This window comes from Pseudorca crassidens, chromosome X, assembly GCF_039906515.1.
Source record: "Pseudorca crassidens isolate mPseCra1 chromosome X, mPseCra1.hap1, whole genome shotgun sequence".
In the NCBI taxonomy this organism is placed as follows: Eukaryota; Metazoa; Chordata; class Mammalia; order Artiodactyla; family Delphinidae; genus Pseudorca; species Pseudorca crassidens.
In genome coordinates, this window is record NC_090317.1 from 94,849,288 (window position 1) to 94,867,489 (window position 18,202).

An 18,202-nucleotide genomic window follows, 5' to 3' on the forward strand; every position below is an offset into this window, starting at 1 on the left:
TCTTGACTAAGTAATTAAATGTCATCTTTGCTGCAGGGTATTAAATGAATACATTCAACAAACATGTAAGTGCCAACTGTGTACTGGCATCGAGGACACAGACTAGATAATTAAATTCTTATCATTCAGGAAATAAGTTTTCTGAGTTTCAAGGCCATGGCATAAGCTTCAGGCTGATGCCATGAAAGAGGGGTTGTAATCCAGCCCACACTGCTAGCCAAGCACCGATGTGAGCTGCATTCACCCGAAGAAAGGATGCCTTTTTGAAATTCACCTGCCATGAGTGTGTGCCTTTGTTACGGAGTCCAAGCTCGCTCTGCTCACCGCTCAACTGGCCAATAAATCGGGAGACAAGATGTTGAGGCAAAGGAATAGCGACTTTATTCAGAAAGCCAGCAAACCAAGAAGATGGCAGACTAGTGTCACAAAAGAACCATCTTATGGGGTCTGGATGCCAGTTTCTCTTATAGAACAAAGAGGGGGAGGAGGTGAGGAAGTAAGGTTAAAAGGCCATTTGCAAATATCACCTGGAATGGCCAGCCTCAGGGAGGGAATGTGTTAATTTCTTCTTTCTTGCAGCCATTCACAGGTGGACAGGGTCAGGATGTTTCCTTGAACAAAGGCACTTTGGTTTAACATTCACAGAGAGGGGCAGGGTTCCCTGAGGCAGGCCATTATGTATAGACAGTATCCTTTTAGTGAACAAAAGCAATGGGAAGCAAAGGTTAAAGTAAAAGAAACAGATCCAGCATGCAGTCAGATTTTGTTCTTCCCTGTAACACCTTCCTGTCATTTACACAAAGGTATGGAATGTGCTAGCAGTGACCCTGATGTTTATGTGGTTCGTGATGTTCTATGGAAGGCGTTCAGTGTTTCACCCTTTAGTAAAGGCTGCTGGCCATGTTTGTTATCTGGAGTCAGATTGTCTGGATTTGAATACTGGCTCTGCCATTGGCCAGCTGTGTGACCTTGGGTATATTACTTGGCCTCTCTGTGCTTCTCTTTTTACATCTGCCCACTTCATAGAGTTGTTAGGAGGATAAATTCTTATATGTAAAACATTGGGAATAAAATGTTCCTGTTTTCAGTGATATCTTTACCTGCCTCTACTCTGTGTTGAAGAGTTCAACAATCAACGTCTGAATTCTACCTACAAATGCCGCTCTCCTTTAATGAGTTTAATCTCACATTGGTGATATTTTTCTTTTTACCCCAGACCCTTTTGTTTGTGTGTGCATGTTTGTGTTAAATAACTGAAAAGGCATTCTCTGTAGAGACATCAAAGAATTCCAATTCTTTGATCAGAAGGTCACTTGGTTGTTTCTAGAATTTTCTCATAAAACCATTTGCTTTGTCAGAAGTGACAGAGGTGATGAGGGCTGTTTGCATACTTTTGGCTTTTATCCTTTCTGAGGGAGTGCTTATGTGGTTTACCAGTGTTATAAGGGTAGAGATGCTTTGAGGTACAGTGAATTTTTTTTCTCAGTTTCGGTTAACACGGTACTTTTTTTTGGTAACTTTAAACTGAGAAAAAGTCTTTATGTAATATTGAAGTACTGATGTTTCATAATGTTTTCAAAACAATTAACTTCGCATTTGAAAATGCTGACAAATTCTGTTAAAGATCAGGTTTTGATAGGAAGGACATGAGACATATCGACAAAGCAAGAAGAGGCCCCTTTGTTACCTGCACTGTGTACTTTTCAGTCTCCTACAGTATGTTACTCTTCGGCCCTTTTCCGTGGCACAAAACTGGAAGCACAGAATGTTAATAAAGCTGCAAACCACTGATGTTTAGGTATTTTAAATAACTTGAGTGTCTAATCCAAATTGAAGTATCCAAATAATTTAATTGAAATAGTCATCACTTTGATGAAACATTTTCCAAGTGAATTACCTGGGAAGGGAGATTAAATATTTTGATCATTTCATGGCATTAGGCTTCAGTCTACCATTAGTAAGGTGCGCCATGCTTTGCTTATCCATCCGAAGGAGACTCCCTGAGCCAAAATACTACGGATCCTGCACCATTTAGAGGTAACAAATGAGATGATCTTATCAAGGGCCTGTCAGGGACACATAGGGGCTGCCTCTGAAGTTGCCAAATGATCATTGTGAAATGATCCTGCATGTTAAACTCAAGTTTAATTAGCTTTTTAAAAGTAGGAAGTCATTATATGCTTGTTTCTAAATTAGTTGCAAAAATTAAATATCTGTTTAAGAGAAAAACTGATATTTTAAGATTCTTCTATTTAGATGGAGAGCAGAATGTTTTAAAACACTTTGCATCAATCAGTGTATAGATTACTGCATTTAAAATTTTTCCTTTTTGGTCCGTGGGTGGTGGCTAAGAGTTCAGGTTTGGGGCTGAACCCTGACCCTGCCATTTACTAATTGTATAAGCTACCGCAAGTCAGTGAATGTCTCCAAACCTCCATTTTTTTCTTTTTAAAATGAGGATAATAATACCTCTCAGCACTGTGGTGAAAATCCGATGAGCATTATGTATGAAATGCTGTTTCTTCACACAGCAAAGCAATCCTCAATGCTTTATGATGGTGGCTGCTATTACTGTGGGGTTTTTTTTTTTTAGCTGTTATTGCATTGTGTCAGGAAATGATTGCCTGTTTCAACTGTGCCAATTACACTGTCTAGTGTTCTTAGGGCAAATGTAATTCTGCTACTTTATGATTTGTTTTTTTCACAATAGTATTGCATTTTAAAATTCCCAGACTTCCCAGAGAATGTACCATCTCTCATATTTTTGTTCTATGGCAAAATGTGTTAAAAGTTCCAAAGGGGGCTTCCCTGGTGGCGCAGTGGTTAAGAATCCCCCTGCCAATGCAGGGGACAGGGGTTCGAGCCCTGGTCCGGGAAGATCCCACGGAGCAACTAAGCCCGTGCGCCACAACTACTGAGCCTGCGCTCTGGAGCCCGCAAGCCACAACTGCTGAGCCCACGTGCCATAACTACTGAAGCCTGCACGCCTGCAGAGCCCGTGCTCTGCAACAAGAGAAGCCACTGCAATGAGAAGCCTGCGCACTGCAACGAAGAGTGGCCCCCGCTCGCCACAACTAGAGAAAGCCCTCACCCAGCAACAAAGACCCAACTCAGCCAAAAATAAACAAATAGATAAATTTATTTAAAAAAAGAGTTCCAAATGACTGACATAAACATGAACTCTTGGGAAACAACCCTGTTGTAAGCTGGGGCACTTCTGGATACTTCATTGTTTGCTTATTCTTTGATTAATCAAACCATTAGTCCTTTTGCCAGTCATCACTAAGGAATCCCTTGAGATCTTAACAATCTTATTTTATTTATAAAAAAAGTTTTATTGAAGTATAGTTGATTTAGAATGTTTTGTTGATTTGCAATGTTATGTTAATTTCTGCTGTCCAGCAAAGTGATTCCGTTATACATATATATACATTCTTTTTTTAATATTCTTTTCCATTATGGTTTATCATAGGATATTGAGTATAGTTCTCTGTGCTATACAGTAGGACCTTGTTGTTTATACATCTTAACAATCTTAATCAGCTCCGGGCCAGACTCCAACTCCTCAGTTTCTTCTTCAGTTTCCTAAAATTCCCTCCTCCTAAACTTGCAGGGACTTTCTTAAGCCATTGGTATTTGCGTCAATTATTTTTCAAATCAGTTTTTGTCAGTTGATATCCAACAAGCATGAGTGAGACAAGTTGTGAGGTATTTCTAACAACATATTCTCGTATTGCCCTATTTAAAGATATTTTTGTAATTTCTATTTATGCCTTTTTAAGGCACATGAGCATAAAGAACTCTATTCAATGATTTGATAAGACCCTGGCTTGTTTTAGTAAATGTTTCTGTTTAGCATCAGATACTATTGGGTAACTGCGCTTACCCAGTAGTACCTTTTGTGGAATATAAAATGCTAGCGTAGGGGCTTCCCTGGTGGCACAGTGGTTGAGAGTCTGCCTGCCGATGCAGGGGATACGGGTTCGTGCCCCGATCCGGGAAGATCCCACATGCCGCAAAGCGGCTGGACCTGCACGTCTGGAGCCTGTGCTCCGCAACGGGAGAGGCCACAACAGTGAGAGGCCCACGTACAGAAAAAAAAAAAAAAAAAAAAAATGCTAGTGTATATGAGTGATGTTGTGTTTCGTTCTGAGCCCTTTTGTTTAAGCCTCAACATGCTCAGCAAGTGTATCTGAATTCCACGATAGCAGCTGTTACTATGGCTGCATGTTATTTCATATTTCATTGGTTGAACTGATGCTTGATAAGAGAAACAGCATTGAATCATCTGCAATTTTGACTCTAAATAGAAAGGTTTTCTCTCTCTCTTTGTTTTTTCCTTATAAAGGTAAAATTAGGAAACTGGAGTTAAAAATCCAAGCCCTGTATTTCTAAATTAGGGTTCTGCAGTGCTTGTGCACATTGCTCATGGGGCTGTGGACTTTGGCACCATCACCCCACCACCAACTGGAAGTCCCGGTCTTGCACCCAAGGACAGGGATCGGAAGATGGATTAACTCAAATAATGGAATTTCACATTAGCCTCTTTATTTTTTTTTTATTTATTTATTTTTGGCTGCGTTGGGTCTTCGTTGCTGCACACAGGCTTTCTCTAGTTGTGACGAGAGGGGGCTGCTCTTCGTTTCAGTGCGCGAGCTTCTCATGGCGGTGGCTTCTCTTGTTGTGGAGTATGGGCTCTAGAGCGCAGGCTCAGTAGTTGTGGTGCGCGGGCTCAGTAGTTGTGGCTCACGGGCTCTAGAGTGCAGGCTCAGTAGTTGTGGCGCATGGGCTTAGTTGCTCCGCGGCATGTGGGATCTTCCCGGACCAGGGCTCGAACCCATGCCCCCTGCATTGGCAGGTGGATTCTCAACCACTGTGCCACCAGGGAAGCCCCACATCAGACTGTTTAAAAAAAAAAAAAAAGGTTTCTTCTTTTAGGGCAGCTCAGAGAGGGGGAATGAAGCCTCGGCTTTTCATTGTGGCTTTTACGGTAGGCTCATATCTTATGTTCCATGGATTCTTATCAAACCACAAGATACAAGTGTGTGTGCTTTTTTTAGAATATTCTACTTATGTAATATGTATGTATTTATGTATTTATTTTGGCTGCTCTGGATCTTAGTTGTGACACGTAGTATCGTTGCTGTGGCATGCGGACTTCTTAGTTGTGGCGTGGATGCGGTATCTAGTTCCCCAATCAGGGATGGAACCTGGGCCCCCTGCATTGGGAGCGCAGAGTCTTACCCACTGGACGACCAGGGAGGTCCCTACAAATGTGTTTTAAAAACACGTTGGTCCAAACAAAGTGAAAAATATCTTTTGAAATGTAATCTCTCCCTGAAACAAAAATTGAGAGATGCGGGCTATGAAAAGGATGGCTCTGAGGCCCCGTGAAAAGCAATACTCGTAGTGGTTATAGAAACGGACACTGGAACGAAACTGTCCGGCTCTGCTGCTGGCTCGTTATGTGACTTTGGACACCTCTTTGTGCTTCAGTTTCCCCAGCCATAAAATAGGAATATCAATAGTACTTTTTTTATTGGATTGCTGTGAGAATTCACTGAATTCTCACAGCATTAAAAATATACATTAAAACACTTAGACTAGCATCTCAAATGTTGTGAGCACTATATGAATATTAGCTATTTTTGTGGGAATCATTTTTTTTCACACTAGTGTGATCTAAAAGTCCCAGAACTATTATTTTTAAAAGACAGGATAGAAACTGTTTCACTTATCTGTAAGGCACAGCATCTTGTCATTTCCTTGATTTTGTTTGGTCTCATAAAGCAAACGAGTAAGGTATTTGGAACTGAGCAAATTCAGTTTATTGTGGTAAGAGCACCAGAGTTCTCTTGTCTGAGAAAACTCTGTAAGTTAAAGATGCAGAATTTTAAGATCTGTGAGGTCAAAAACTACATTCAGGATGTACTTATACCAAAAACTACATATTCGAACTCTACGCTAAGCTTTATACTTTATCAAAACTCACTGAACCCATTGGGTAAGGTTTATTGTATGTAAATGTACCTCAATAAAACTTTTTTCTTTTTTAAGTTGAACTCATGGTGGTGGAAATGTAGTAGGCATACAATAAGTATTTTTGACGACATTAATAATTAAATGAATGAATGAATGGAGTCATTTCATTCTTCAGTGATGGATCATATGGGGAATTAGGACAATTAAGTGGGTTGAATCTTATGTCCTTGGTTTTGAAACTTTACATCAACTTCTAAAAGTTCGGTTTTAATAGTAAAGCTTAGGTCCTTTCACATGTTTTGAAGGCAGACTCTACCCCCCACTCCCCAATTTACCGGATTTTCAGATTTGCCTTGAGAATGAAGTCAGTGGCTCCATTTCGTCCTGTGTCTGCTGGGGCTTATACATTTCTCTTTTGTGTGGCTTTGTGTTTTCTTTCATGTTGTCAGACACATAATCATGTAATTTAGTCTTTAAAGATAGACATTTTGATATAGTGACCAAAGAAGTTTTTTTGTTTTTGTTTTGTTTTGTTTTTTTGCGGTTCACGGGCCTCTCCCGTTGCGGAGCACAGGCTCCGGACGCGCAGGCTCAGCGGCCATGGCCCACGGGCCCAGCCGCTTCACGGCATGTGGGATCTTCCCGGACCAGGGCACGAACCCGTGTCCCCTGCATCGGCAGGCGGACTCTCAACCACTGCGCCACCAGGGAAGCCCCAAAGAAGTTTTTAAGATTTGAGACCTTTACCAAAAATGAAATCCCTTTTATTCTTTCTAGAAATAGCAGTTGGTTTCCCAGACTTGGACTCTGGATCTCTATTGAGAAACCCTAGCCACCTGTAAGTTGAATAACTTGAGCGTGATGATAAGCCATGTGTATGAGCTAACATGGACTTTTCTCATTGGCTGTTAACATGAGGAGCTGATCTGGAGTCCCTGTAAAGTGTTTGATTCTGATTTTTTCTTGTATTTTCTCCTAGGTATGACAGCAGCCAAACTCCTGCATGACTCTGGCCTGAATGTGATTGTTCTGGAAGCCCGGGACCGTGTGGGAGGCAGGACTTACACCATCAGGGTAAGACAATAATGATGGGCTGGAGAAACGTGACACTGAAGCTGAGTTTCTTGTTTCTTTCTGAAGGTCTTGAACTTCATTTGACTCTTTTTAAGAGAGTGAAAATTACTCTCCACAGCCTCTCAATTTGCTTCCTTTTCAACCCTTTTCTTCTGTCCCTTTTCTCACCTCATGATACTTGGCACTTGCCCAATAAATGATTGCACCAATAATTAGGTGTTTGAAATACATTAGTGAATAAAACAAAGACCACTGCCCTTGTGAAATGTCTGTTCCCTTTTTTTTTAGTCAGAGAACTATATAGTCAACAAACAAACAAAAACAGAAGATGAGGACCTGATCTGGTGTCCCTGACTGTTAGGAATCCAGTTATGTTTGGACATGTTCAAACATAGGAAGTTTTTCTAGTCACTCTTCTTCAAAGGTTGGTCCTTAGTTGTTTCAAGTGAAGCTAATTCATAACCATATAGAAAACTTCCTACTGAACATAAGAGCAGTTTCAAAGGTTTGAATTAGGACCAAATATTCCCTAATGCTATCTTTCAAATGTCTGGATGAGCAAACCACAAAGGAAGTGGTCATTTCCTGGATGGACTTAGAGTTTATCATACTAAGTGAAGAAAGTCACACAAAGAAAGACAAATATCATATGATATCACTTATATGTAGAATCTTAAAACAATGATACAAATGAACTTACAGAACAGAAATAGACTCACAAACATAGAATACAAATTTATGGTTACCAAAGGAGATAGAGGGGGGAGGGATAAATTAGGAGTTTGGGATTAACAGATACACACTACCATATATAACATAGATAACCAACAAGGACCTACTGTATAGCACAGGGAACTATATTAAACATTTTGTAATAACCTATAATGGAAAAGAATCTGGAAAAGAATATATATATATGTATATATACACATATATACATATATATATACATATATATATATAACTGAATCACTTTGCTACACACCTGAAACATTGTAAATCAACTATACTTCAATGAAAAAAAAAAGGAAAAGAAGTGGTCATTTCCTTTCTCGCTTTTCCTCTAGTATTAGGTGCCTCAAAATTAGCCTGAAATGCTAAGTAAAGAGAAATTCATCCATAATTCACAGCTTACAAGTCTAAGCCACTAAAACCCAAAGCACGTTGTGGTATGTATTGAGAATGATGGGGTTCAGAAGTCTCTTGCCTATTTCAAGGTCAATCAGTTTTGCTTTACATTAAGGAATGATTCTATAACTGTTAAGTTGCATGACTGAAGTAGAGTTGCTAACAGAATCCAGTTTTCTATGGATACACCTCAACGTGTGTCTAGAACCTATGAAATGCCAATTTGCTTATTTCAGGGCTGTCTTTTTTTTTATCTTACGAATAACATTTTTACATATATTTATTTTTATTTTTTTTCCATGGGAAAACAGAACCAAAAAGTTAAATATGTGGACCTTGGAGGATCTTATGTTGGCCCAACTCAGAATCGCATCTTAAGATTATCCAAGGAGCTAGGATTGGAGACCTACAAAGTGAATGAAGTAGAGCGTCTGATTTACCATGTAAAGGTAAGCCTGGACCAGCCTTTGAAGGATTTGAAGATTTCTCTATGGGTGTTTTCCATATATGAATTCCAGATCCTCCCCTCAGACAATCTCCTTCATCCTTGAATGATGTATATGTATTTTATAAGTATATTTCAACCATTCTGAGAATTTTTTTTTTTTTTTACTGTTATCAAAGGAGAATTCTAAACCTATTTGGGAAGGTTATTGATGAAGTGGTATTGCCCATTTGGTGAAAAGTTTAACAAAACCAATAGAGAAAAAAACATTTGTGATTGATTTATTAAATACCTCTATTAAAATAACGGGCTCTTTCATGTGATACAAAAACCTGTGTATAGTTTTACTAATGCTGCCCTAGACTTCACATTATAGAGTATTTGCAACATGTCTAATGTAATATTTTGAAATTTGGTCATCATGTCCTGTATATAGGCTAAACTCACTCTCTTAGAGATTTACATAAAAGTAAGTCAAGTCTCAAATTCCATCTTTCATGGGGAAGCTCCATTGATCTCTCCCAAATTCCTGTGAGTTTACTGGGTTTCAATTCCCATGATCATTTGTAGCTCATGGTTCTTGCTTCCATGATTCTTATGCTCATTCACATTCATGGCCAGTGACTCTCTTCTTTCCTTTGTTCTATGTCAACCTGGGTTCAAATTCATCTCTTTCTCTTGATTTTCTTCGGACCACCCCAAGCATTTGTGTACAGCAAAATTGACTGAAGTTTTGAACAGTGTGGGTAAGGGGTTCAATTGCAAAAACATAGACAACTTAGAATTGAATACTGGACGTTCTAATTCTAATAAGCTCTTCAAACAGTGTGCCCCTGGGGATTTCTCACTGGCCACATTTCTCTGTGGATTCCAGTCTCCCACCATGTTTCTGCCTTTAGACTCTTCTGGCATCTCCCTGATCCTTGTTTTCCCAGCATCATTTTCTTGGTCCACAATGTCACTGATGTTCTCTGACAGGCAAAGACTCACCTACCCTGGACCCCACTCTGAAGTCCCACGGAAGGACTGGCAGAGGTTTTGAATTTCAGTCTTTCCTCTCTCTCCCTCACTTGCTTCCGTAAGTGGAAGCGAGCAGTATAGAGCCAAGTTCCTCACCAGAAGAAATCATCCCCTTAGGAGACAGAAGAACTCGCAACAGTCAGTTTTGATATACATAACAGTGTTGACACCTGGATATTATTTGTGGGTGATAATATCAAGAAGGACAAATAATAGACTGTACATTGTCAGTCGTTTAATAAAACAGGAAATAAACATCTATCTGATTTGGTATAATGCGGGTAACATTTATACCTAAATGTTGATGTTCAGATTTTGTTTTATGAGCCTTTCACCTTGCTTCCATATTTGTCTAGTGGAAAAAGAGACACATGAATTAGAAATGAAAAAGTAGCATGGCGATAGAGTGATTTGTTGAACATCCATCAGCAGCACTTAGTAAGCATTCTTCATTGCGTTCCTTGCTTTTATATGTAGCTCATCTTGACTGATTTCTTCTGTCTTTCTTGTCCTAACCTTTAAGACTTGCAGAGACTGAATTCCCAGAACACTACGATCTCTTTTAGGTTTCTCCCGACAAAGGAGATGACTAGAAATTATATTCACTTTTCTGTGTGTGTGTGGGCAGGGTTTCTTGGCAGTCAGGAGCTAAGTTCAGGACGCTTTGCTTATCTGGAAATCTTATGGCCGACATTATGTTCCTTGTTTGAAAGAGATGGCTCAGAGTTATCAACTGTGGAAACGATGTAATACTTGAATTTTTCAGAGTGATGACCGAATAATGCTGCTTTCTTAAGCTATTTCGTATAACCCACGTGCAGCTAAGAAAATATAATTAAGCAGTATCTCTGACTTGATACAGAATAAATATATATGCCGACATTGCTTTGTATGAAATTCAAAATAAATGTTATTGCTTTTGAATTATTACAAAAGGAAAGCATGTTTACTGTAAAAATATAATAAGAAAATGTGGTAGAGAAAAACAATTTAAAAAACCCTCCAATAATCCTATCTAGAGAAAATCACTCTAAAATATTCTTTTGGTACCTAGATTTTCATGTTCCTATATTGCTATTTTCTGACTTCTGCTGTACGTGTTTGATATACTTACTTACTCTCTAATTAATTCTCATCCTGACACGATTGAAACACTAATGAATTTATGAAACAAAGGTTTTTTTCAGTCTTGATAAGGGTGCTAATTTGACCTCCTCGTGGCTGTATTCAGTGAAGTGCTACACGATAATAAATAATAATAAAGACCTTAGAGCTAAGAAGTCCTCCCCAAACTAAATATTTGTTCTCCACCATCATCACCTCCATGTCTTTGCTCATTTGTCATTTTTATTATTTTGAACCTGTAAAAAGCATCTCAGATGACTCCATCCATTTCTGGGATTATTGAGCAGAACTGATAGCTGATCTGCTACTACATGCCGAAGAACGTAGTTCAAAAAGTTGTCTTCTCTGTCATGGTAGGCAGTACTTTGGCCATTACTCTCTATTACCTATTTCAATAACTACTGTTCCCAAGTGCAAATACTGTTCCCAAGTGGTTCATGCAAATATCTAGTATATTTCTGCCTTGTTTCTTCAGCGGACCTGCATGTATTTCTCAACCCAAAGCCTGAGCACATCAAGAGTATCAAGTGTGTTACTTCTCATATTGTCAGATCCTGCAATTCAAATCAGCCTGCTCAAAGATTCTGTTTTTTTCAGTTTCTTACATGGTCGTTAAAAGAAGACAGTGTTTTACGTGCAACCTTAATAACATTAAGCTAGGGAATTTGGATATGATGGTTGGAATTGAAACTGGTGAAATGGAGCTACTCACAAAAGGGGGCAGGGCGGTGCTAGAGCAGCCCATGATAGGATAGCTATCCAAAGGAAGGGTGTGTTTCCCAAGAAAGGAGGACTCCCAGTGTCACCAGTTCTCTGATAGTTCTGGAAGAAATGGTCTGTTGACAGATGGGATGTGCTCATGCTGGGCCCATAACAAGCATGCATCAACCCCTGGTGTGCTGTGATGTGCAGGGCGTTTTGCTGTCTGCCTCTGATCTGCCAGAAATGTTTCTATCTACTGAGTGGCATTCATTTTTAGTACTACAGTGGATCTGTCTTATGTTGCTAAAATGTGGTTTTCCAAAACCTTGTTTGTGATTCAAAGATGTGATACTGAGCTATATTGGGATTTAATTATCAGTGGGAAAAGTGATCGCTTCAGCTCAAATCTATATAAGTTAGAAGGTGTTTTCTGCACTTCTCAAATCAGTGATGCAGTCCTTCGTGCTTAACAATTATCGTGAAACATCTACGGAAGTTTTTAATCTGTTTCACAAATCATCATGCTAATTTCTGCTAGGATAGTTTAGAAGGCAGCTGTTTACATGCCTTGAAAGTGACTTGTGAAAAATGTTCCGTTTTAGGGACTATCTCATAATTAAAAAGAAAAAATATAAACCTCTTAAGGGATCTTGCTATATTTTAATTTGTGCCTCCTCCTCCTTCATCATGTGTGTGTGTGAGAGAGAGAGAGAGAGTGTGTGTGTGTGTTTGCATATTCACATGTGTGGTCGTTTTGTTGTTGCTTGTTTTTTGTTCTTTTGGGTTCTTACTTGGAAGGAGTTGGAGAAAATTCTGAAGTTTGGTACAATTTAGGCTATTGGCAGGTAGAGTTCCTCTGTCTCAGAAGCTTTTATAAGTCTGAAATTTGGAACTAGTGTCTAGTTAAAGTATGCATGAAACTGCTTTAGGCCCAAAAGCTTAACTGTTAGGAGTTTGGTGAATGTAAAGATGTAGCGTGACTTAAATTTAAGAGCCCAACTTCACACTGATCATCATTTCCAAATTTCAGCTGTGGGGAGAAAATGAGAAAAAAAGAAAAATGCTCTGGTCTTACTTCCCAATGAGCAGAAGCCAAGCTCACTGTCAAAGTCCCTTTTGTGTTGTATGTGGTCAACCTCAGGGCTTGAAGAGGCCTATGAATGAGGAGCCATCTCTCAAATATATTGCCTACTACTTGTTGCTACAACTGCTATTGCGCAAACAACCTCATGGAACAGGCGCCATATGGCAGAGCCCCTCAGTTTGGTGAGAACTCTGAAAGCCAGTGGAAAATACAGAAAAAAAAAAAGCACATAAAAGCATACAGTGGGGCTTCCCTGGTGGCGCAGTGGTTGAGAGTCCGCCTGCCAAAGCATGGGACGCGGGTTCGTGCCCCGGTCCGGGAAGATCCCACATGCCGCAGGGTGGCTGGGCCCGTGAGCCATGGCCGCTGAGCCTGCGCGTCCGGAGCCTGTGCTCCGCAATGGGAGAGGCCCCAACAGTGAGAGGCCCGCGTACCGTACCGCAAAAAAAAAAAAAACCAAACCACTAACAACTCCAACAGTTTCTCTTAGAGCTTCAAGGTTGGTAAGTACTTGGTCTGCCTTTCCCAATCATCCAGGCGACAGTTTTGCAGTGCTTTACCACTTTCTCTACCTTTCAATCCTGTGCCATTTCTTTTCTGGGCACCTGCATCCTGCCCACTAAGCTAATGGCACACAATTTAAAATTCTGTCCTAGCATCACTCCACTTCAAGGTATCATCAAATGATGATTCCAAATAAAGAACTCAGGGATAATGGATCAGCTTGGATGAAATTGGCACTAAACGTTAAATACGTTTAAATAAAGATTTAAACAAAGAATTAGAAGAATTATGACTCTAGTAAAGAATGTACTACAGACCTTTTTTTAAAAAAGCCTTTATATGGTAAAAAATATATATAATCTATAAAATCAGAATGTGGAGAAGGTGAGAAGGGAAGAGGTATAAGAAAGGTGAGGGCTACTGAAATCTTCCTTCATAGCACGAAATCAGTATATACCAAAATGATACTTGTAGCTAATAAAAAAACAAAGGCTCAGATCTCTTAATGATTTTTATGATCTTTTGACTTTATGCTACAGGGCTCTTTCTCTTGGGTTATGCAACATTTATTTGAAGTTTAGCTCTTCCTTCAGTTCCTTCAGTTTATGTTTCTTCCATTAAATTTAAGTACATTTATGTCAATGAAAGCAACAAATATGATTTGATTCTCAGATACTCGTATTTCTTTCTTTGCCCTTTCTTTCCTCCTTCCTTTCTTCCCTTTTTGTTTCCTTCCTGTTTCTCTCAGTCATCCATTCATTCGCTTGTCCATCCATATCAACCATCCATCTATCCATCCAGCCATCCAGCCATCTTTCTATATTGTAGATGCTTACACAGAAGTCTGGGATGTAATGTTATAGCTTTTTTTTTTTTTTTTTTTTTTTTCTGCGGTACGCGGGCCTCTCACTGTTGTGGCCTCTCCCGTTGCGGAGCACAGCCTCCGGACGCGCAGGCCCAGCGGCCATGGCTCACGGGCCCAGCTGCTCCGCAGCACGTGGGATCCTCCTGGACCGGGGCACGAACCCGTGTCCCCTGCATCAGCAGGCGGACTCTCAACCACTGCGCCACCAGGGAAGCCCTATTTTTTTTAACCTGAATGGTACGATTTGAGGTAATTTGTTGCCTTCTTCATTGTATTTTTGAGTACTGCTTGAACTTTTTATGAAGAGCTCCTCTCATTTTTATTTTAAAAAATGCAATTAGAAAAATGTCTCTACGTTTTTTCATATTCTTTTCCATTATAGTTTATAACAAGATATTGAATATAGTTTCCTGTGCTCTACAGTAGGACCTTGTTGATTATCTATTTTGTATATATTAATGTGTATCTGCTAATCCCAAACTCCTAATTTATCCCTCTCCACTCCTTTCCCCTTAGGTAACGATAAGTTTGTTTTCTACGCACAGACTCTACTTTTGATAGTTTATGGTCTATGAGAAGAGGTTAGGCCCAGTGTTTCCAGCAGATATCTGTGATTCTCACCTGCCTAGGCAGCAGTCTCCTGGGTGACATATCTATTGACAATAACCAAACTGCTTCCAGCCAGGCTTAGTGACTGAGCTTTGACCCTTTGAGTGTAGACAGTCTAGATCCCAAAGCAGCTGTTTGAATGCAAACCCTCAAAGACTCTTATCCTGGTATTACTGGGCCACAGAATTTTCGCAGTGTCTGCTACAGACACACACACACGCACACACACACTTCATCATTGACTTTTTTTGTGACCTTGGCCATGTTATTTATGCTTTTTACCTTGATTTCTCCATTTGCAAAAGATGGACATTTGTACCTGTCCTGCTGAGTGCTTTAAGATTTTAAAGAGAAAGAGAACAGAGACACTAACATTATTTTCACCAAGAAGCCTACTGTGACACACTGAAGATACTAAGGATGTTTTGATAGAGCTTGTTTCCTTTCCTTTCGAAAACAAACTTTTCTAATAGGCTCTGAGGAGCCTTACTACCAAGTAGAAATTTAAATGGTGAGACACCAGATAGGATAAAGCTTTACAAATTCTTTTCAAAAGAGAACCAGGCCAGTAAACTCATCCTGAAAATATTTTCGTGGGCTCCTTACACTCTGAAATATAACTTCTCTCACTTTAAAATCCAGTCTTCTCTTCTTTATTTATTTCCCATATTACTAATAGGCTAGGACGTCAGCGTTTGGATGCATCGAGACTCACATGCCCAGACGGAGTAAACAGCTAATAAAAAAGAGAAATTAAAATCCCCTTTTTCAGTTGTGTTACCTTCTAAGTTTCCTTCCGCTCCATTCTTCAGATCCTGGCATGTGGGACCATGGTTATTATTTGGCCCAATTGAGACCCTTTCCTTTGGGTTACTAAGGGGCTTTCCTTTGGGTTACTAAGTGCTGATGGTGTAGAGCTGTCAGGAGACAGTGGGCATGTCAGAGTTTACTAATGCCTAAATAACCTAAGTTCACAGAGTCAAAATACATTCATTTTCCCCCTTTTGACAAATATGTGAAATCTGGACTACTCATTAAAATAGCTTAAAGCAGCACTCTCCGGTAGAAGTATAAGGTGTGCCACGTATGCCATTTAAAGTTTTCTAGTAACCATATTGAAAAGTAAAAAGAAAGAGGTGAAATTAATTTTAAGAATATATTTTATTTAATCCAGGATATCCAAAATATTATTATCTGAACTTGTAGTCAATATAAAACATTATTTAATAAGATATTTTACATTCTTGTTTTGTATTAAGCTTTTGAAATTTGTTATGTATTTTATACTCATAGTACATCTTAATTTGGACTCGCCCCATACTAAGCACTTTATAGCCACATATGGCTAGTGGCTACTGTATGGGACAGCAGAGGCGTAGAAAGTTAGCAAATGCTATGGATTTTTGCAAATGTTTCTAATCCATCTTCAGTTTTTTAACAACCTGTCTAAAACATATGTCTAGATCTTATAACATAAACCCTACATTATGGCATAGATTAATTTTACTTATTCTAGCAACTCCAAATATATGGCATCACAAAGAACTTGGAAGTAAACAAAGAGTGAAATTCCTTATGTGCCTGTTGCTTCTTAAGGGCAAACCAGCTTAGAATCCCTTTTTAAAAACTCTCCTAGGGGGCTTCCCTGGTGGCGCAATGGTTGAGAGTCCGCCTGCCGATGCAGGGGACACAGGTTCGTGCCCCGGTCCGGGAAGATCCCACATGCCACGGAGCGGCTAGGCCCGTGAGCCATGGCCTCTGAGCCTGCGCATCCGGAGCCTGTGCTCCGCAACGGGAGAGGCCACAACAGTGAGAGGCCGCGTACTGCAAAAAAAAAAAAAAAAAAAAAAACAACTCTCCTAGGTGCCCAGGAAAATGCCATGTCCCTGAGATTTTCATGCATAAGGCAGCGAGCAAGTTGGAATTAAACGAGGTCGAGGTGGTCAGAGATACTGCCAGAGAGTGCTTTGGACACTTCTCAAAACCTTGAAGGACATTGCTAAATAAATGTAACGGACTAACTTCGTGGAGAGCATAAATACTTTTTGTATGATGGCATTACCTTAATTTTATTTTAATAAAGTTTTTAAATTGTCCCTGATTATGACTGACACTGGAGAAACCACAGAACTGGCCCAAAGTGTTATAAAAGATTATTGGCTTAAAATATAGTTAAGGAAGATTCCCACAAGTAATGAGTTGTAGAGAAGATAAGGCTATAGTTCAGTGGAAGATGTTTATTTATTCATTTCATCTTTTAGCGCACATGCTCCGTGCAGCAAAAGGACTGCAAAGTGACCTGGAGCCTTTTACTTCTGACATTTACTGTTTCCTCTTTTTTAAATTGGCAAATGTTAAGGGCAGCTGCTACAGACAGCATCTAGTCATGTGCAAACCAAGAAAAAAAAAATCACAATTCATAATCACCTATAGTTCAGGCTCTCACAGTGAACCAAACACACATGTGCATTGTGGTTCCTGGAAACTCAGTTCAAAATTGAATTTAATAGCAACAACAATAGCCAACACCGTTTGAGATTGAAATATGTGCAAAGCACCCGTGTAAGCATCTGATATGCATTATCTCAATCCTCAGAAAAGCTTGATGACCGTTATTACCTCTTATTTACAAATGAGGGCACTGAAACACAAGGTATTTGGGTGATTTGCTCAAGATCCCTCAGTTGGTAAGTGATGGAGTGAGGACTCCAACTCTGATCCACCTCACTCCAGAGTTTGTGTACTTGGTTCCTCAGCTGAGCTGCTGACTGACACAGAAATCGTACCTAAGAGTGGGGGGAAGTCTCAAGAAAAACAAGGAAAAGGGTAAGGGTGCTGAGAATTGAACTGTGGACTCAACCCTCTTCTTTCTGCTCAGGTTCTTGCCCCCTAATACTACCTTGCTTCTGTCTTATGCCTCATTGCTAATTTTTTTAATCCCCATTTGACCTCCTGAGACCCACCTGATCTCCTAGTGGCATTAGGAGCCCACGGAGGCCACCGACATGAACTTTCCCATTTGGTTAAATAAAGGGCTATTGAGAGATATTGAACTATCTCATTTCATTCTTAATCCAGGAATTTTTAAAAGTATTAAAGCTGCTCATTCTGGTAAGACTGCTGGAACTCTGTTATATCAGATAAATGTGAGAGTAGACAGCCATACACATATCTCACATTCATTTCATTTTCCCACTGCAAACTGTAAACATAATATAGTTAGAAGAAGCATTGCTTTAAGTACAACTTCATGCTTAGGCAGAAAAGAGAAGATAAAACAATATATTTAAGGGTGAGCTATGTAGAGTAGATGTTTTGGCAGTTGAAGGGGGTCATTATGATACCTAATGACATTGATCCTTTGGATTAGAAAGGATGAGAGTCTATCTAAAAACAACATGTTATTTTGAGCTGCTACCTCTCTTTCTAAGGCCAGTGTAGTTGTGCTGCTGCTATTTTAGGGACCTCATATTTCTCCATTGTTACTTCTAGGCATTTCTCCCAGATCATTCCTTTTTTTTTTTTTGTGGTACGCGGGCTTCTCACTGTCGTGGCCTCTCCCGTTGCGGAGCACAGGCTCTGGACGCGCAGGCTCAGCGGCCATGGCTCACGGGCCCAGCCGCTCCGCGGCATGTGGGATCTTCCCGGACCGGGGCACGAACCC

At 39.8% G+C, this 18,202-nt stretch overlaps 1 protein-coding gene across 1 annotated transcript in view; it reads left to right on the forward strand.

The window, feature by feature from the left end:
* The window catches only part of MAOB (monoamine oxidase B), a 111,344-nt gene that overhangs the window by 37,670 nt on the left and 55,472 nt on the right, over positions 1-18,202 (forward strand). The window contains exons 2-3 of the mRNA XM_067722178.1: positions 6,962-7,056; positions 8,496-8,633. Coding sequence (XP_067578279.1) covers positions 6,962-7,056; positions 8,496-8,633 — 233 coding nt within the window. The remainder of the gene's footprint in view (positions 1-6,961; positions 7,057-8,495; positions 8,634-18,202) is intronic.